This window comes from Bacillus rossius, chromosome 1 (assembly GCF_032445375.1).
Source record: "Bacillus rossius redtenbacheri isolate Brsri chromosome 1, Brsri_v3, whole genome shotgun sequence".
NCBI classification, from domain to species: Eukaryota; Metazoa; Arthropoda; class Insecta; order Phasmatodea; family Bacillidae; genus Bacillus; species Bacillus rossius.
This window is the reverse complement of record NC_086330.1, coordinates 118,924,246-118,945,614: the sequence shown is the minus strand read 5'-3', so window position 1 is coordinate 118,945,614 and position 21,369 is coordinate 118,924,246. Positions and strand designations below refer to the sequence as shown.

At 41.5% G+C, this 21,369-nt stretch overlaps 1 protein-coding gene across 1 annotated transcript in view; it reads right to left on the bottom strand.

Annotated features, from left to right (window-relative positions):
* LOC134543101 (innexin inx3-like) overlaps nt 1–21,032 on the bottom strand; it is a 35,014-nt gene extending 13,982 nt beyond the window's left edge. The window contains exons 1-2 of the mRNA XM_063387905.1: nt 20,771–21,032; nt 1,757–2,169 (exon numbers count right to left, since the gene is read on the bottom strand). Coding sequence (XP_063243975.1) covers nt 1,757–2,169; nt 20,771–21,032 — 675 coding nt within the window. The remainder of the gene's footprint in view (nt 1–1,756; nt 2,170–20,770) is intronic.
* Nucleotides 21,033–21,369: the final 337 nt, after the last annotated feature.

Below are 21,369 nucleotides of genomic sequence, written 5' to 3'. Positions count from 1 at the left end.
CTTGTTATACAATACACAGACACATTCTTTCACAGAGCAGCACAACACCCGTCCACACTAGTACGTAACATTGGTCACCACATTATCACACATCCTCACCCACACAAACTCATAACCGACTACCATCCGTGACTGGGCACCCCACAGATGCCTCCTCCCTTACAGTGTGACCCAAAAATGTGTTTTCCTGCCACGGACGCCCACCACAGTGCCGTGCCACCATTCTCTCAACGAACGGTACTCACACCGACGACTGTAAATAATGTACATATTTTATATAGTGCTTTGCTTTTGTTATTATAATGCATGTAATACCGAACACACTTATATCTAGTGCGTCCTACAATTAGTGTCCAAGCGAACAAAATACATTGAGCCTTGGGCTCCAAATAATGCAGAAGGTTTTTTAAACTTTTCCTTCAAGGTAATCCTGAAAACCATGTAAATAATGTAAATGTAAATGTATGTATATATGTGAATAGTTATAATGTTTACTGAATATGTTATGACCTTTGGTAAAAGAGCACTGAGTGCTGGAGTACCAACTACTATTGTAAAATCCTTGTAAAAAAATGAATAAATAAAAACATTTGAATTTGCCCGACTACTAAGCTTCCTCCCCCTCTCTATCCTCGTGCCTTCGTGAAGTTATGAGTAGTCAGGAGACGGCGGCTGTGACGTAGTTGAAGTCACTTTTTTACCTCACCACCGCCATATTGTTAAGCCCAAACATTGCGGAAATGGTGCTAGACCACGTCTGATGAGGGTTAGTAAGTGTGTATTAGAATCTCTGTCATTAAACACAGTCACTACCATAAAATGCAGTCATTTAAAACTTTTTCACAATGAAATCACCACACTTCAGCCTATATTTTTTGGTGTCCAACCAACATGGCGTAGGCCATGAGCTGAAAAAAGGGGGCTTCACCCGGTTACCATGTAATCGTGCAGATGTAGGCACTCCCTGGCTGCCCTGGGCTCGTTTAGAAAAAAAAACGCAAGAGCGTAAGAATTCAAGGCGTTAAATTTTCAGTAACCAAAATTTAGAGTACCTGTTTATAAACTACGCAAGGCGCAATAACGCAACACAAGTATTATTAAACTTCCATAAATATTGCGTCATAGTTTGCGTTTCCAACGGCCATATTAGAAGAGAAGGATTGCGAAAACTGCGAAAGGCGCAGAGGATTAGTTCATAAGAGACCACGATGTTGAGTTTAACATATACAAAACATTTTTACTTGTTATAACTAAAATAGACAATAAATTTCGTTTTCATAATAATTATGAATTATCAAAAGCATACCAGGGTAGAAATTTGTTTTCTACTGTTTTACAGTTCTTATTTATGGGTTGGTGACGTGTTGTAACTTGCATGCTTTATAAACGACCGTGATTTTGTTTATTGATTGCGTGCTGCGTTATTGCGACGTTGTGTTCCTAAGGCCAGTTCTACAATGACACGTAAACGATGACGGATCTCATGGAACAGAGGTTCCACAAAGGCACGCGGACGGAGACGAACACATGCGTATTAACTCGGCAATGCTGGGCTCTTCCGGTTACGTTGCTCCGTGCGACCAATAGAATTGTTACGGTGGTATACATGTTTTTTTATGTTCTAAATATGTTAAAAATTGTTTCAAGTACATACAAGAATGTCTAGTGTAGTGTACATGTGTAAATTCTGCCCGTGCCATGATGACATGCATTCTGGTTGGTTGGCAGCGTGCAAGCAGCAGACGCGTAGAGGCACCTGCAGGCCGTAGCCGGCGAAGGTGCCGCCCAGCAGCACGTCAGTGAGCAGCAGGTTGGCCGCCACGTTGAGCAGCTGCAGCAGGTCGCAGGCGAGGTAGCCCGCCGCCCAGTAGCGGTGCGAGCCTCGCCTCGCCTCGAAGTAGCCGGCGAGGCGGCGCAGGAGCTGGTGGCGCTCCTGCGCGCCTAGGAGCAGGGGCCGCGCGCCCGCCAGCCCGCCCAGCGAGGCGCGCACCAGCCCGCCCTCCCAGCGCTCCCAGGCCAGGTGCGGCGCGCGGAACGACAGGAACTGCAGGAAGAGCGCCAGCGGCACCCACTGGTAGTAGGCGTGGCGGCGGCGAGGCAGCTGCTTGCCGCGCCACCAGTCGGGCCCCACGCCGGCGTGCGGCTGTCCCAGGCCCCTGCCGCCCTCCTCTGCAACACGCAATCGTTACATGCGCGTTGTTTCAGTTATACACGCGCTTTAGCCAACCTCACTCTGCTAAATTTACATCCTACTAATATTATAAACGTGAAAGTTTGTAAGTATGGATGGATGAATGTTTGTTACTCTTTCACGTAAAAACTACTGAATGGATTTGAATGAAATTTGGCCTACAACTATAACTTATAACCTGGATTAACACATATACCCCATATTAATATGAAATTCCATCCCTAAGGGAGTGAAAAAGTGATAATTTCATTTTATAACAGAAAAAATCATAGGTCATAGACATACAAATAGTGAGTGAGTGTCATTTCTCTATGTCTGACACACGATCATACACATAGTAAGGTTTGGCAAATTAATATTTTTCTCCTTGGTGAGACCAGTCCGCTTAGTGGAGCTCGCAGCGGCTAGCAAAATAAAGGCGCTAATAACAATTTTGTTCTTAACTTCGTCAATAGAGTTGCCTTGAATTTTAAACGCACCATTGTTTGATGCGTTTGTCATAGTAGTATGTAAATGGCGGAGCTGGCACTGGGTTCTGGGTGTGGATTGTGATTGTCGGTCCGCCATCTTGGATTGAGACGTCCAGGTGGCCATCTTGGATGGTTGTGACATTGACCTTTGACATTGACCTTGACCCCGTCGGCAATTTTGGATCCGCCATCTTGGATACGCCATTTTGGATGATGTAATTGTGTGTTCTCGAAAATTCCGGCGTTGTGTTTTCCGCCATATTAAATGATGACGTCACCCTTGCAAATTTCGTTACGGTCGCCATCTTTAACTTTTTTATTTATTATCCGATTTTAATGAATTATTTTTTAAATTTATAAAAAAAAACAATTAATAAAATTTTAATAAAATATTTTAAAAAACATACATTTACGACATGGAGTTCGGAGTCCTCGGTTCGAACCCAGTGAGGGCAAAAAAATAAAAATGGCGACCGATCCTTTCCCCGCGGTGGCTGCTGACATACTGACTCCCACCACTTTTTTTCAAAGCATATATATCGTCACCTTGTATGATGTCATGTCCGCCATCTTGTCTTCGATGCTGGAAGCCATCATCATTGTACCGTCGGCGAGAGTGCGCTGATGACATGTTAGTTTAATTCTTATCCGCTAGAGTGCAGTAATCATTTATTACTGTGACACCCGCCATCTTGAAAATTGGCCGCCATCTTGAAAATCCGTAATTATTTAGCTAGAAATTCGGGAAAAGTTCCAAAATTCATTAAATAAATCACTCATTAATTTACATATTGATTCGATCGATTCCCGTGCTCGGTTCGATACCCGATCGATGCAATAATGTTTAATTTTATGTAAAAAATAAAAACTTTAATAAACCATGTTCAACATTCGTAAAGAGACTCTAAATACTCTACTACCATCATCCTATCAGACATCAAGACCACCATATTTGAAATTCGTAATTTTAATGCTGGAGATTCAGGAAAAAGTTCAAAATTCATTAAATAAATTTGTAATCTATATACTGATTGAATAGATCGACTAAGGTCCTTGGTTCGATCCCTGGCCGATACAAAACATTTTTAATATTTTAAAAAAGTACCACTAAAGTGACAGGTTTGAGAAAATAAAAACACCGCAAGTTCTGTTAAAAAAACTTTTATTACATACATACTACACTACTACAAGTACAAAAAAAAATCACAGTCAAATTTCTAAAGTTTTGTGGATTCCTCGATTTCCGCATCAGCCACCCACGAATTAAAGCGAGGTGGAAAGCCCCACCACTTGACGTAGGACAGTCCATTTCTTCGTTTTATAATCTTCTCCACTAAGTACGTATCGGGATACAACGTAGGCTGAATCTCTTCGGCATAGAAGCCGCCATGGATAGGTTTGTGGTCCAAATCTTTGAGGTAGTAGATCCTAGGCTCTGATTCACGAACATGTGTCACACGGAAAAGTTCAGGACTCCAGTTCGCAGTGAAACCTTTCTCGAAGATACCTTTCTGCGTGGAGATTCGCACAATGTCACCGACGTTAGCTTTACGCTTTCGTATATCTTTCTTCTTCGTGTTGGAAAACACTGTTTGAAGCAGGCGATTGTCCGTTACGTCCTTTGGCTTCATTTTCGTGGTAGAATGTGACGCCATCCCCGCTGCCTGATTTGAATTTACGTGAATTAGAAATGTTTTGATTAATTTTGATCTCAAGGGCGGGGTTCCTGGCCTCGTAGCTGCAGGCAGGGATGCGTCGGCAAAGGGCTCCCCGGGCTGTTATGGCCTCCCAGGATGCCGTATTAGTAAAAACACACACGTACTTTTAACTGGTTTATTCCGTCGCACACGTTACACTTGACACTCTCACGCGACTGGCCGCTTCATCGTCGACCTATGCTCAACCTACACCACCCTCTCTTGGCGGTACTCGTTACGGTCGCTCAGTAGCCCGGCAGCTAGTACATTAAGAGGGGTAGTTACCCGGCGAGAGGCGAGATGAATACTCAGGTGAGCGGAAAGCCTGGTTCTGCGCCCGAGAGAGTCTGGGCGGGGCGTGATATGAAGTACGCTTACAGCGGGTTACACAAAGTTACTAACACAGAAACAATACACTAAAGTCACTAGGGCTAGTCCCGGGTTCGGACCAGGTCCGAGTGTCCCACTCAGGTGGTCACACAATGGTGGCTACTCCGCGTGGTGGCGAGGGCCACGTTATGCTGGGTACGGGCACGGCGGAATCTGGCGGGATATCACGTCCGTGACCGTCGCACGTCCCAGTTGATGAATCGTCCGTAAACTTATTCTCGCGTTTGGCGCAGTGCCGCCCCGCGTGGGCGATGAACTAATTCCCTGTGGGGGTTTTGATAGCGTGAGGCGCAGGCGCCACGGCGGGTCGCCTATTTAACTTACGTATCACAAGAAAGGCTCGGTGGCGAGCCACACATTATATTTAAAGACCGTACGAAATCTCATACGGCCGGTTAGGGCCGACCGGGAAGCTGTTGAAACGGTTTGACTATAATTACCTATTGTAGTTAATGATGAATTGGCGCGAAAGGTGAGTGCTTCCCGTGCGCGGGGCTGCCGGCCCTGGCGAATCACCGATGACGACTGACTAACCTCCCTGGCCACCGGGGCCAGGGAGGGGGAATATTCCGCGGGAAACTGCGGAGCGCAGGAAGATGATTTCGGCCAGTTTTGTGAATGATACCAGTTTACAAAATGATTATTGAATTAACATTAATTATTAGTTATTTTACAAGTATTAGTTTTTGTTTGTTTTATCGAATGCATGAACAAATTATTTAGTTGCGCAGTGCCACACCCGGACGGGCGCTTTGCACACGTAGGAGGCCGTGACTGACGTCACGCCGTTCGGGGCACTGCACTACGTTGCACGCACGGGCGCGTTCGAGGCACGGCACTGATCAGGTGTTGAGGACACATAACGGCCTGTGCTCTCAGAGGGAGCACTGACGGCGGCGTCAAATGCACCGTGGAATTATACTCGCTTATTAGTTTCGGCAAGATGTCAAGCCACTTGTAATTTCCGTTAGCCGTGAACTGCTGCCACATCTTGGAACGCAAAGTTCTGTTAAACCTTTCGACAACGGAGGCTTTGACGTTACTAAATGTAGAGTAGTGTTTGATGCCATACTTCTTCATCAAAGCCTTGAAGGTTGCATTGTAGAATTCTTTCCCGAGGTCCGTTTGCAGGTGCGACAGTACACGTCCATCACGCAAAATAGTGTTCATGGCCTTAGCTACGTCAGTTGCAGTCTTTGATTTTACAGGTCTCGCCCAAGCGAACTTGCTATAAACACCGATGACTGTCAACATGTACTTGAAACCTTTATTCAATCGTGAATACGGTATCATCTCAACAAGGTCCGCCTAGAATAAATCATCAATTCCACGAACTACGACTTTGCGACGAAGGTATTTTCGTCTAGCAGGAGCATGAAGTTCGCGAGCGATTCCGGTTCGACTCATTGTATGTAGCCGGCTTCCCTCAGTTCTTCAAGTATGGAGACTATTTCGTTGATGTGTGAATAGTTTCCTACACTAAGCGAAGCATGTAGAATTCTAAGGCGATCAACTAATTCATTGGGGTCGTCCCAATATACATAGTCAAATATCTGACCACTTTCTAGCTTTTTTAAACCTTCGCCATGTATTGTTAGTTCACTGAAGAGATTAGCGAGAATGTCGATTTTTTCATGATCTTCGTCTTTATATACACCACTAGCTAAATCGTTATCGCGAAAATGAGCGTTGGTTAGCTCTAGCAGTTTTTTGTACTCTTGTAAGTCTTTGTGAGAATATCCTTTAGGCTCCCTGCGAAACAGCAATTCGTACAGACCCGGAGTCCCGCGCGTTTTGAACTCTGCTACGCGCACGATATTTCCTGGTAGAAAGTCTATTACTTTAGCACCGAGGAACCACTTAATATGTTTTCTGTACACTCCGTAGGTCGTGTCATTATTCCGGCTCGTAAACGATATCAGGTATGGTCGGACCATTGCATTAACTTGATGTCCCTTTTTCGGTATTTTCTTCTTGTGCATGGACTCTGTACTTGTTAAGTGCTCTTCTTCTCGATCTGGTTCATACTTTCTCTTCTTTACAGTTGGCATTTCATCTTCAACTTATGTCTTCACAATGATGGCTGGTTCTTCCTTGTTTTTAAGTTCGTCGAGGCGACTAGTGATTGGTTTAAATATCTCCTCATTTTCCATCTCACGTGCAAGTCTGGTTCGTCTAGCAAGTAAATATTTTTCACGAACAGACTGTATAGCTCGATGAAGGTCACTGGCTAGGTCCGACATTGTACTGGCTGAAAACTTATTGCAAGACCTCCTTTTATACTTTTTTATTCGTTCACAGAAACTTCTTTCTTGTGTTTGGCTAAATCTGAATTTGTTGACAAGTGAGATAGTGATGCTTTCAGACTAGTTTGAAAAGTTCTCAAATCGTCACGTCTTTGTGCGTTCGATACTTCGATCATGTCGCGAATGCGAGAATCCGAGGCTTCCACACGCTGGTCGATGGCAACGAGATACTCTAGTAATTCCTTTTTCACACTTTCTACCTTTTGAGCCAGTAGCGAAATGTATTTGCGGATATCGTCGACATGAGACTTGAGAGCAGTACGTAAGTCTCGACTGCTGCGTCCAAATTTGGAAATGCTATGACTCATGTTTGACGATAAACTGATCGAAACCTCGTCTGTACCTGCCCTTATATAGCGGCCAGTCTTTGACTATAACTAGGAACCCATGCTCGTGTTTCCAGCACAAGGAGCACATTTCTTTGAATTCCTGAAACGACATGTCGGTGTTTACGTGATCATCATAAGCGTGACGTAAATTAAGTTCGTCCATGCGAAAAAGCACTATGACATTTGCGTTGTCTCGTAGGAGATGTTTTGGAATACGACTGTACGTCTGACACAGGTAAACGCAGTCTACCTTGGCGTGTCTGCCCATGGAAAAGTACTCTTGTATTATGCCTTGTTTCTCGCACATTACATCGTCGAAAACAAACACGGAATTGGCTTTTGTTTCATTTGGAGGTACAACATCGGTATTATCGCTAAACGGGAAATACTCCAGACCATCCACCGAGCGTAGAACAGTAGCTAGGCGCTGGTACTTTGGCTGTTGCAACGATTTGGAATACAAGTAAACGTTCTCGAACCGAAGACCATTTGGTTCCTCCAGTAAACTCAGCAGAACTCACGTTTTGCCGCAGTTGGACGGACCCGCCATTATGCAACGTACGGCAGAAGGCAACAGTAAGCCATGTCGTGATTCACGCGCACTAAATTCATCGTCTTGCGTAATGGGCACGGGCAAACATACACCTTGCTTGACGACCTGCATTGTACTAAAGGAATTGTATGAAATCAAACACATTTATACTTTCTGGTCAGTTCTGCGTAATGACTCGAAGAGGTAAGAACAAAAAACACAATGGTGCAGGACTCGTGAACTCGCTGATAAACAATCTGCCATTCGAGCTACATATTCCTGGCTACAGATTCTGCGGCCCCGGCACTAAACTAGCGAAAAGGTTAGCTCGCGGTGACGTGGGCATTAATTCTCTCGACGAAAAGTGCAAGCAGCACGATATCGCATATTAATTAAGCAAGGTTCTGGAATCCAGACGCCGGGCCGACGAGATATTGGCACAGGAAGCCGAAGATATAAGTAAATCGTCGAACGTGGGACTAGGAGAGAAAATCGCAGTGTGGGGCGTTTCCAAAATCATGAAGGCAAAGACGAAATTAGGACTGGGTGCTCGTCGAGCCAGCTCCATCAAGTCAAAGACTAACTCACGCAAGACCAAACGCAAGACTGGTGCAGGCGTGCAAAAAGCCAAGCAAAAATTACAGACTCTCGACAAGAAGATTATAGGAGGATTTCTTCCTTTGCTGTTGCCTGCATTGGGTGCTCTCGGCGGCCTCATCGGTGCAACGAGCGGTATAGTGCGGGCAGTCAACACTTCGAAGAATGAGCTCAAGCAGTTAAAAGAAGCACAGCGACACAATGCCAGCATGGAAGCTATTGCCATGGGTAAAAAAAACGGCGCAGGACTCTACTTGCAACCTCACAAATCAGGTTGAGGCCTGAGAAAGAAACGAATGAAAAAATCCTAAGTTCTTTGCCGAAACGTCCGCTCACCAATATAGATTTGTTCAGGTATGCTCGAAAACTGAAAATACCAAATTTCCGCGGCGTGTTTATGCGAGACACTTTGCCCAGCAAGCCAAAAACGCACGAACGTGCCATCATTAATTTAGACACGTCGGCGGGTCGAGGCACGCACTGGGTGGCTTATGTAAAGTCTGGAAAAATGGCCGAGTACTACGATAGTTTTGGAAATTTATGGCCTCCGCCAGAAATGCGACAGTACCTGGGCCGGTCCACTAAGTTGTTTTACAATTACGAAACGGAACAGAGGCCTAATCAAACAAACTGCGGACACTTGTGTCTTCGCTTTTTAACAAACAAAAATTAGCTGACAAATAAAAATTGCTATTTAAAGGTTGTGCAGTGATGATAATTTATTAGTCAGGTCGATAACACTTACATTGACAGGTCACGCATCTGAGCTGCGGGCGGTTCATTTCCCGCCTTGGATTTAGACGGAGAATGGTGTATCGGACTCGTAGATTTTCAAACGTATAATGCCATACCTAATATCGACGAGGAAAACTGCAATATCTGCTTCCTGAAAAGCGATGGGACCGCTCATGAAATACAGTTACCTGTTGGCTCTTACGAAATTGACGACATTGCAAAGTACATCAGGGATATGTTACCACAGGATGTACACTTTCAACTGCGTGGAAATCCAAACAAAAAAAAAGCATTCTAACATGCAGTAAAAATGTCGACTTTACGAAACCCGGGACCATAGGTACGATGCTCGGATTTGAATCAAAGGTGTATGATACAGGAAGAACGTACGAATCTAAGCGCGCAGTAAACCTTTTACCTGTGAATGTCATAAGAATAAACTGTAATTTGGTAAGTGGAACGTATCTCAACGGAAGACTAAGCAACATGCTGCACGAGTTTTCGCCGATGGTCCCACCAGGATATAAACTGGTAGAAGTACCGCAAAGTATCATTTACGTTCCAGTCGTCGTGAAGTGCGCACACGAAGTCGTCGTCAGAATCGTTGACCAGCGAGAACGATTGGTGAATTTTCAAGACAAAGAAATTACATTACATCTGCACTTGAAGCGATGGGCATAAAGTTCGTAACACCGAACAGTTATAAAAGAAATCGTATTGGCGTTAATAAGAACAGTTCTCTACCAGACATCGGTGCATTAACACCTGACAGCATAAAGTATCTTCTCAGTATTGGACAAGCGCCGAATAAATATGGAAGACGAAATCCTCAACGTGGAAGATACGGTCATTTTTGAAGACAGCATTACGAAAATGGAATTGCACGAGAACCAGCCTTTCCTGCTCGGACCGTACGCACTACCATCGGAAGTACGCATTGCAGTACAGCACCAAGATATTTGTACTTTACCTTCGCAGTCATTTCTACGTATAAGAGGCACGCTGACAGAAGCGGATGGTACGCACCCGACAACGACGTCAATATCCTGCAATGGTATTCTTCACCTAATCGAGCGCATTACATATGTACTCAATGGTGTCGAGGTAGACCAGACGAGAGATGTAGGCATACATCTGCTATGAAGAATTACCTTTCGCTCACGCCAAATGAACTGTCTACTGCAAAGATGGTCGGTTGGGCTCTCGAGGATGAATATAAGCTTCCGGTTTATGCCGAAGGGAAGTTCGAAGTTTGTGTTCCTCTGTCCATGCTTCTTGGATTCGCTGAGGACTACAAGCATATAATCATTAATTCGAAACAAGAGCTCGTACTGCTTCTAGCCAACACGCACATTAATGCAATTGTCACCGCTGCAGAAAACCCTCAAGATGTCTCGCTAACACTACAGTCTATCGAGTGGATGCTGCCCCACATCCAAGTGAGCACCGTTGAACGAGTCAAGATGTTGAAGAACATAGAAAATGGCAAGAACTTCGATGTGCCATTCCGATCCTGGAGCCTGGAAACTTATCCTGGCTTGCCTCATAGTCAGCGTATCAATTGGATAGTAAAGTCCAGCTTCGCTACGGAAAAACAGAGATACATCATCGTCGGGCTTCAGACCGGAAGACAGCTCAATGCAGGAGTGAGTCGCTCCGTATTCGATAACTGTCAAATACGTAATGTAAAAATATTTTTAAACAGCGAAAGTTATCCGTACGTAGACACGAACATGGACTTTGAAAGTGGAAGATTTCTTCTCGCATATCAAATGTACGCCAAGTTTCAGCAAGCTTACTATGGGCGGAGACAGTCACCGATACTGAGTCCCGACAGTTTCAAGAACAAGGCTCCATTAATGGTGTTTGACATTTCCAAACAGGATGATCGAATAAATTCAAACATCATCGACTGTAGGATCGAGATAACGACTAGCGGAAATATTCCGCCAAACACCTATGCTTTTTGTCTGATACTTCACGATCGGCTTGCATCGTACAATTGTCGAGACAAACTTGTGAAAATTCTGACATAAATATTGTTTCGTTTTCGATAATAAGTTACTTACGACCGAGCATTGCTAGCGACAAGATGGACTGCAACCTGCAAGGTTTCCAGAGTCAAAATGGATTCGTGCTCAAGGAAATTAGCGTCACCTCCGGATACAAGACTCGAACACGCACTTTCCGACCTCCGTATCCGTGGAAACTACTAGACGAAAAAAGTAAACTGTCGATTGAATGGCTATGTAAATATTATCACGGACTAGAGTGGGACGAAGAAAAAATTCCGTACCACCAAGTGAAAAACACTATTGAAGATTTACTAGTTAAAAACGAAATAATCTATGTTGCCGGACCTGAACAGAAGAAATGGCTGAGCAAGTTGTGTGATGCATCAGTTGTAATTGTAGACTTACAGACCGACTACGGCTGTCCTTCCCTGCTCAAGCTTAGTGCAATATACGACGTGCAACCACGTGACAAGTTTGAACGTGTCTGTGCCTGTACAAATTCGCAGTTAATGCAGAAATGGCACGCATAGTGTTAGTAGGAGCCTGCATATATAAATGACGTACCTACGTACGTGCCTTCAGTTGTCGTTCAACCTGCAAGAAGATGTTTACGTTTCATCCTGCTAACGTGTACGTGAGCGCAAGACCTAGCTTCAGCAGTGTCGAGTAGTTACTGGGATTCCGGGTATCTACGTACATATACAGAAACCTGTGATGGAGGCGCTCAGCATTGGCGGTTTGCGCACTTTCCTGTGTCCTACGAACCGACTCAGCAGCTGGTATATTGTTGCGAACCTGGAAACTGTGCCGTCTATCACATGAGACCACACACAATCCTTCCTTCTAGCATCGCTGAGGTAGTCACCTCGTCTGCATGTGCAACACCAAACATGGACGTGTTGCAACCTGTTGCGACCTGTGATGCTTCTACGCAGACGTCCAAACGGTGTGCGTCTCGTCGTCGCAGTTCAGGCAGTGAATCTGTCCCAACTGGCACTGAGCCAAAGCCCAGGCGTAGATGTGGTCACAGACGTCATCGACCATGTCTTGTCGGAGTTGTCGACGTCGCAGAAGATGACCAGCTGGAAACCTGTGTTCCTGATCCCGTGGCCTGAGAACCAGTTGGAACCGGAGTCGATGTTACAGTGCGTGCGGCATTAAAGACTTTGCTTGTGAAAATGCTTGATTCCTTAACCTAATGTGTATTTGTGTATATTTTATAAATAAATGTGTAAAACTTGAACTTGTGTGTGTTTTTATTTCTATAATTTTTAGGTACCTAATAAAAAAAATAATTTTAAATACAGACAATATTTTGACTCATGTAGTATACCAGTAGACCGCGGGTATATATGCGAGGTTCAGACGACTGGACCCGCAGTTCACCTCTGACCACGGTGCAGTACGGACTTGCTCTCTTCAAGTAGTTTCGTGAGGTTTAGTTATGTCGACCGGAATAGACTGTTTACCGTCAGCAGCGGGGACCTCGATGGCAGCAGCGATGATGGAGTCGGAGATCCCGATACCGACTGCAGAGGAGACAACGATACGTGCTGTTCCATCATCAGCTGAAGTTTCATCATCTGCATTCCAGACTTCAATTAATGAAGAGCGTACAGCGCATCAATGCAAATATTGTGGCGCATCTTTTACTAAACCTACAAATGCGCGCAGACATGAAAGAAGCAGCTGTCAGAATAATGCTCAAAGAATAATGTTTCAGTGTATAAAATGTAATAAACTAATTTCACGTCTCGATAGCTTACATCATCATTATAAAAAATGCTCCGAGAAAGTTAAGTGCGAGTATAATAAACATGGTTATTGTTTTGACTCATGTGTTGTACCAGCTGATGAGACTATATAAGTGAGACCCTGGTGATATGAACTTCAGTCCGTCTCTAACTGCGGTGATGAACGGATCGGATAGTTAGACTTGATTAATAGACCAGTATCTAGCTATTCTTGAGAACTCGATGGCATCATTACCACTAAATACACCAACCTGGATTGAAGGTCTACCATCAACAGTGCAGAGCTCGATGTCAACGATGTCTACAGCTACACCTGCTCTCTCAGCACAGCAGGAGATTTCGACGCGTACAACATCTTCTGCAGAGCAGACCTCAACGGCTTCAGAAGTTAACATGTCAGCAGTGTTAGAATGGTTGTCAACAATTCCAGTGCCATTGATGAGGGAAGGTGCATCCAATGGTGTTCCATCACCTGACTGTACGTACTGTGAGATCAAAAACTTGAAATTACGGGATTATGTAATACACAATTGTAGTAATAACTCTGAACGCATTAAAAATCAGTGCAATAGGTGTTTAAGCAAGTTTGTACAATATGGAAGATTAAAACGGCACCTCAGGAATTGTGATAGACTGGCTGTACATTCATCGGAATCAAGCTGTATATTTTGTAACAAAACATTGGCAAATATTCAAAGTGCACAACGACACGAAATATATCACTGTCCTTTTAATGAAGTCGATAATTCGTCTTTGTGTGAAAAATGTGGTGTACCAATATGTCGACCAGATAAACTGAATAGACATTTACGAAAATGTAAAAGACTTACTTCGTCCATTTAGAAGACTGTTTGAATCGAGAAATCCACAAAACTTTAGTAATTTGACTGTGTATTTTTTTGTACTTGTAGTAGTGTAGTATGTATGTAATAAAAGATTTTTTAACAGAACTTGCGGTGTTTTTATATTCTCAAACCTGTCACTTTAGTGGTACTTTTTTAAAATATTAAAAATGTTTTGTATCGGCCAGGGATCGAACCAAGGACCTTAGTCGATCTATTCAATCAGTATATAGATTACAAATTTATTTAATGAATTTTGAACTTTTTCCTGAATCTCCAGCATTAAAATTACGAATTTCCAATATGGTGGTCTTGATGTCTGATAGGATGATGGTAGTAGAGGATTTAGAGTCTCTTTACGAATGTTGAACATGGTTTATTAAAATTTTTATTTTTTACATAAAATTAAACATTATTGCATCGATCGGGTATCGAACCGAGGACGGGAATCGATCGAATCAATATGTAAATTAATGAGTGATTTATTTAATGAATTTTGGAACTTTTCCCGAATTTCTAGCTAAATAATTACGGATTTTCAAGATGGCGGCCAATTTTCTAGATGGCAGGTGTAACAGTAATAAATGATTACTGCACTCTAGCGGATAAGAATTAAACTAACATGTCATCAGCGCACTCTCGCCGACGGTACAATGATGATGGCTTCCAGCATCGAAGACAAGATGGCGGACATGACGTCATACTAGGTGACGATATATATGCTTTGAAAAAAAGTGGTGGGAGTCAGTATGCCAGCAGCCACCATGGGGGAAGGATCGGTCACCATTTTTATTTTTTTGCCCTCACCGGGTTCGAACCGAGGACTCCGAACTCCGTGTCGTAAATGCATGTTTTTTTTTAAATATTTTATTAAAATTTTATTAATTGATTTTTTTTATAAATTTAAAAAAAATTCATTAAAATCGGATAATAAATAAAAAAGTTAAAGATGGCGACCGTAACGAAATTTGCAACGGTGACGTCATCATCCAATATGGTGGAAAACACAATGCCGGAATTTTCGAGAACAATTACATAATCAAAAATGGCGGATCCAAAATGGCCGCCGGGGTCAAGGTCAAGGTCAAAGGTCAAGGTCACAACCATCCAAGATGGCCACCGTGACATCACAATCCAAGATGGCGGACCGACAATCACAATCCACACCCAGAACCCAGTGCCAGCTCCGCCATTTACATACTACTTGTCATGTCTTTAATTTTCGTTTGTTTGTGCCGTATGCGTTCCTATACCATTCATCCGATTGCGATGAAATTTTGGTGATTTGTTATGTGCATGCCTATGAAGGTTACTGAGACGGTATAACTATTTTTCAATAGTTGGAGCACGAATCGTGTCAAAAAATGTTTTTATTTCATTTTATATAGCGGCACTTCGTCTGTTTTGGTTGTATAAGTGCGCACGCATGACACAATTTATTTAAATATAAAAGAGAGACAGAGGTAGAGTGATATATATATATAGAGTGAGATAGAGCTAGGTATAGAAAATGAAATGGGTTAGATAAAGAGATATACCTATAGATGTATAGAGCTATATAGAGACTTATATATAGAAGATATAGAGATAGTGGGAAGTATTTATGCAGATATAAAGAGATAAATAGAGATAGAGAGATACATAGATGTATATATGTAGATAGAGATAAATATATATAGAGAGATGGATAGATGATTTGTATATGTGGAACTACTTCAAACATATTACAAAACAAAACTGAATGAGGCATTGCAATGCAGGCCGAGCATTAGCTAGATAATGGAATCTTTTCAATATTAGTAATCTATTATTATTCAGCTTTTTTCTATATTGCTTTATAAAGTCTAAAATACATACAGACCAGGTAAATAACTATAAACTGGCAGAACAAAGTCTGTCGGGATCTGAAAGTGATATAAATTAATTTTCACACTTGACATTCAAATTAAGAAGACAATTATTAACTACACCCTGTGTTCAGCCGGGCAACGCCGGGTATTGCAGCTAGGTTTAAATATTAAACACGGAAACGGAACTATCCATCAGCCCTCAGCGTCTTCTTAAGTGATTTCGTAAATAGACACCACTCGGATATCGTGAGCAGTTTTCAAATAGCGTGGGGTCCGCACGTGTATCCAGATAGACGGGTACATTTTGGTTTCAGCACTTTTATGTCATAACAATTTTTTAAACTTTAATTTTTAAAATTTGATTCCTTAATGACAGAGTTAACAAATTAAGAAATTTTCGAAGACATTTATAATCCTAGTCATATACCAGACTTCTAGCACCATACGGTCGAAAGTCTGTAGGATTCGCAAGGGGGCCCGCGGAAATCAGCTTTTTTTGCAGGGGGGGACGGGACGTGAAGGTTTTGCGCGTGTGTTTTAACCGACACAAGTCATCTCTGGATAGGATGCTTGTATGTTGTATACTGCTCATATATTGGCCTTTATCCATACACTAAAGAGAAAACTTAAAATATACAGAAGATTTTCTATAAACCATAGTTTTGACTTTTAAATTTATCAACTCCGATTCTGGAAGCGGAAGCGGGCCCTCTTGACCCCCTCCGAATCTACGTCCATGGCAGCCGGTAACTATTAATTTTAAGCATTCTACTAAATTATATAGTATGCTTAAACGAAGGCAAATTTTGGATAATCAAAAGACAGACAATTGTTAAAGCGTAAAGACGGTTGAAATCAAGAAGACATCTTTAGGTTGCCATCTGCCCTTTCAAACCAACGCCCGTGCGCCCCGACTCCCACCGAATGTCTCGTCGACAGCTAGCTCACGGAACAAGGGTAGTGGGGGATGGTGGTCCGCCAATCATCCGCCTGGAGTTATCTCTGCAGGCCACGGAACACTGGCGCCAGGACAGAGACTGTGCCCGGGTTGTCTGGAGTGAGTGCAGCGCCTTACCACTGCGCCCCTCGCTCCACGGGAACAGCTCTGATGGTGACGCTTGAAGCAAAGTATGATTTTTTTAAAGCAACTTCAGGTACGAGTGTGTATACGCGCGCGCGTGTGTGTATGTGAATAGTTTGTCTATACATTTTATGTGATAAGTTAATTAGGTACAAAAGTATAGTTATATATATATATATTAAGAATACGGTATATTTGACATTTTTTTGTAAATAATAGTTTTTGTTCTTTTTTATCTACCTCTTTTAATTTTATATTTATATTGTGTGTTTTTTCTCGGTAAGAAATCAGAGCATTATTTAAGAGAACATATTAAAAATATATATAATATTTAATACATATTTTCCGTACTTTAAGTATGAGCTATTTGCATAGTTTAGTCATTTTTTAAGTGATCACTTCTTTATTTTTTTCTATTTAATGTTTATTTCTATTTTTAAAATAAATATATATTTTTTAATCTGTGGTTAAGTGTAAAACAAGGAGGTGTCGACGCCTTAACTTTGCCATGTGAAAAAATAAGACCACTAAATAAATAAAATAAATAAATGGGCCACATTCTTGGAGCGAAATAATCGGCATTTTCAGCCAATTACAATTTAATGTTCCGTCGCGGATTTGTTTATTCGTAACCCTCCAATTCCTCTGCAGTTGCAGGAGTTATCAAGCTGGCATATTAATAAGTTCTTGTCAATAAAATGAATAGGCCTACTAAAGTGTCCTAGTCAAATCTGCATCGTCAGGCTGTTCGCAAAGTACAATAGGGATCACGAAGCTTTGCTTCAGTTCTCAATGTAAACGTTAGCATTTAACAGAATAACTCAAAACTGATGTACATACACATAATACAACCAAGTGTAAGTCATATACGTTAGTCTAATGCTCGTAACTTGTAAACTATTTGATTATTGTTAACATTTATTGTTAAAAAGGTAATTAACACCAATATCGAAACTTCATTTCGTATTCCTAGCCACCGTCGTTTTAGGAAGATTTAAAAAAAAATACTACCTATCCGGAAATTTTTTATATAGTTTTTTGTTTCATGACCCATAGACGCCAAAACCGTAGTAAACTCAAAATTTTATATTTATGTATATATATTTTTATAGACACTGTTGCAATTTTTCACAAATCACTTCCAAACTGATACATAAAATATAATAATGAAAAATCTTAGTCAAGTATGATAATGGGCAATATCCGACCAAAGGGGTAGAAATAGGGAAGTCGAAAAAAGAAAAATAGCTTTAACTTCCATAATATTGAAAATACCACATCCGTTTGAGCGTATTATAACTCGTAGGAGTTATAGCAAAATATATTGTCTGAATAAAATTTTGATAAGACCAACCATAACTGCAAGGGGCTGAAAAAACAAGAGTTGGAGGACAAAATAAATCATAACTCTTTTCGTAGACACAACATCGAATTCGTGCAAATTGTTTGTAAATATTAAATTTTTATCTAAATCTTTTGAGTGAAACAATTGTTGATAATACACACCATTAATGCGAAGGGTTGAAAAAACTTGGGGTTGAAATAATAAAATTAATAAAACTTTCCTACAATGTATTCTACCGAATTAACTTGTTTAACTGTTTAAATATTGTTGAAATCTTTCGTATAAAATTAATTTTATGTAACAAACCATTACTGTGAGGGGTGGGAATAACAAGGGTAAAAAGACAATAATGTCATTACTTTTTTTAATAAATATAATATCAAATCCGTTATAATTTGTTGTAAATCTCCTAAACTTTATCTAAAACCTTTGACTGAAACAATTCTAGATGAAACGAACGATTATCGTAAAAAAGGGGGTTAAAGTTAAAAAAAAAATATCTTAACTTCCTTAAATTCGTTCGAATTTATTTTAAACAATTTTAATATTTTCTTAAACCTTGGTTTGTTTTTTATACTACGACATATTAGTGTATGGGATGACAGGTAGTGTTTCAAGGTAAAAAATTGCATTACTTCTTAGTAGGCGTAATATGAAATTCGTTCTAAGCTATTTAATGCTAGACGAATTCAGTTAAAAAAATATTTTTAATATTTTCGCTGAATGGAATATAAGAAAACGTTTAATCAAACCTTTTGGAATATTGGAAAACACACAGAATATTATGTACATTGTGTTCTTGAAATGTTTCAAAAGTTTACAGAAGTTTCCAAAATATTTCCAGAAGAAATAGGTACTCCGAAATCTACCTACGTCTGTAGGCTGTACCGAATATGAATTTTTTTTCTCGTTAGAACTATAGCAATAATGGTATAATATTGTTAAATAGCAGATCTTTCACGTACTTAAACTTTATTTAAAATAAATAGTAATGTTGTTAACGAGCTCAATACAATGCCCACATCCCCGTATAAATCATTTTACACCTCTTTTATTTGTATGAACTATTTGAAAATTTTTATAAACAGTTATAAGTTTTGAGTGAAAGCAATGCGTAATCAGTTAAAATGTCAGTTTTACGTCTTAACCCGTGTAAGAGGCGTACAGCGAAATAGTGACAACATAAGTTTCCAGTGGAACGTGAGTATGGAACCGTCAAGACGTCAAATTATTTTCAAGAAGTATACCTGGTTTGATAAACTACGCAAGAAACGCAAGGACTTAAGAAACGCAAAAAATTTAAATTCTGTTATTTAAATACACGTTTATAAACTACGCAAGACGAAAAAATGCAAAGTAAGCAGTAGCCCACTTTCAACTTCTTGCTTTTCGCCTTGCGTTTTTGCTTTCATGTTTGATGTGATTTATTGTTCCGAAAACGTTTGGGCGAAGACGTTATTTGTTAAATTATATTATTTATATATGCATCACTTTTTCACTTGTTAGAGTAAATAATACTTTTAAATCAAATTATTGACTGTTTCACAAGATTTCATTTCAATCACGTGCTATCAAAACACGCACAGAATAAATTTGTTTTTGATGTTTTTTTTTTTTTCCAGTTGTAGGGTTGGTGACATCTTGCGACTTTTCGTGTATTATAAATGACCGTGGTTTTCTTACGTTAGTTGAGTGTTGCTTACTTGCGAAGTGTATGAATTGGCCTAAGAGTTCCCGCGAACACGAAAGGTGTTTGAAATAGCAATCTCACACGTGCGCGGCTGTGACGGCGCGCCTGTGACGGCAGCAAGGAGCCCACCTCTGCTGTACGGCGGGCGGTACCCCGACATCTCGCCTGCACGGGGTTGTAGCACGTCCCCTGCTGTCTCCCTGCGCCACAGGAGTGTCAGCGAGAGGGTGGCCGGGGAAAGCCTGAGCAAATGCACCTAGTGAAAGTGAAGAGTAAGGAGCCTGCGTTGAAATTCAAGAACATTAGTTTGACTGTGGTTGTAACATTATTTAACACACTAGATGTCCCTACGGTACCTGAAACCTAGTTCATTTGCAAGATAAGAAAATAAAACTGTTAAATTTATGCGGAGTGTGTGTTGCTTTAAACTTAGAACATATTAAGATATTCAGATATTTTTCTTAAGTGTGTGTAATGCATGTTAAAGAAAAGCCGCGTGTTGTGAATTGTTTTTAAGGGGGATTAAGCGCCGCCATCTTGAATATTTCCATAATTTTGTTATAATTCTAATATTTACCTATTTATCCAAATATTTGGTGTGTAAGGCATAAATCATTATCCCAGACCTTCTATACCTTGTTGCAGCCACAAATTATTTATCGAGGGCGACTACAACTGTCAAGATAACCACACCAGTTCACAAGTGTTGACTTGAACAAGTATAGCCAAAGGTAAGTCACATGCCATGTCAAACCAAAAAAAAAAATATTATCACGGAAGCTCTATTGCAAGTGGTACCGAGATATTTGTAATTGCAAGATGGTGAGGCCTAATCCCTGTTAAAAGCGTCAGTTGATTCAGTCCAACTGTAAAACAGGAGCAGGCGGAGTAAGTAAGGAGGGCGTACTTGAAGGAGGAAAGGAGGGAAGCGCACGGGGTGTCTCACCGGGCAGCACGGTGTAGGTAGCGGCCACGAAGCAGTACGTGTTGAGCACATGCTCGTTCACGGCGGAGTCGTCGCCCATCACGTCCAGCAGGCAGTGCACGGGCTGGCCGAAGTACTGGCGCACGCACACCAGCAGGCAGCAGGCCAGCAGCAGCACGGCCGTGGCGGCGTGGTGCAGCGGCGAGGCGAGCGGGCCCACGGCCACGTGGCCCGGCCCGCGCGCCTTCACGCGCCCGCGCAGCCCCGTCACCAGCGCCAGCATCGCCGCGACTGCCGCGCCTGCCGCGCCTCCCCGCTCCGCCCGGTGGCGCGCAACTCCCGCCCCGCCCACTGCTTCTTTCTGTACAGCTTTTATATGGGAAAAAATACATGTTTAGGGACCGGATCGCATCTAATTTAAAATCCTGATCAATGTTTTTTTTTTCTAATTTAGTTTTTATGATTTCATATAGTAAAAATCTTCAACCTATAATCTAGAGCTTCATATATGTGATTTTATCGGAATTGTATCGTTATAATTAATAAAACTAACCCCCAGTATAATTTTGCTAGAAAGAACATCAGAAATGCATAAGATAAAACATAATTTTCAAGAGTTT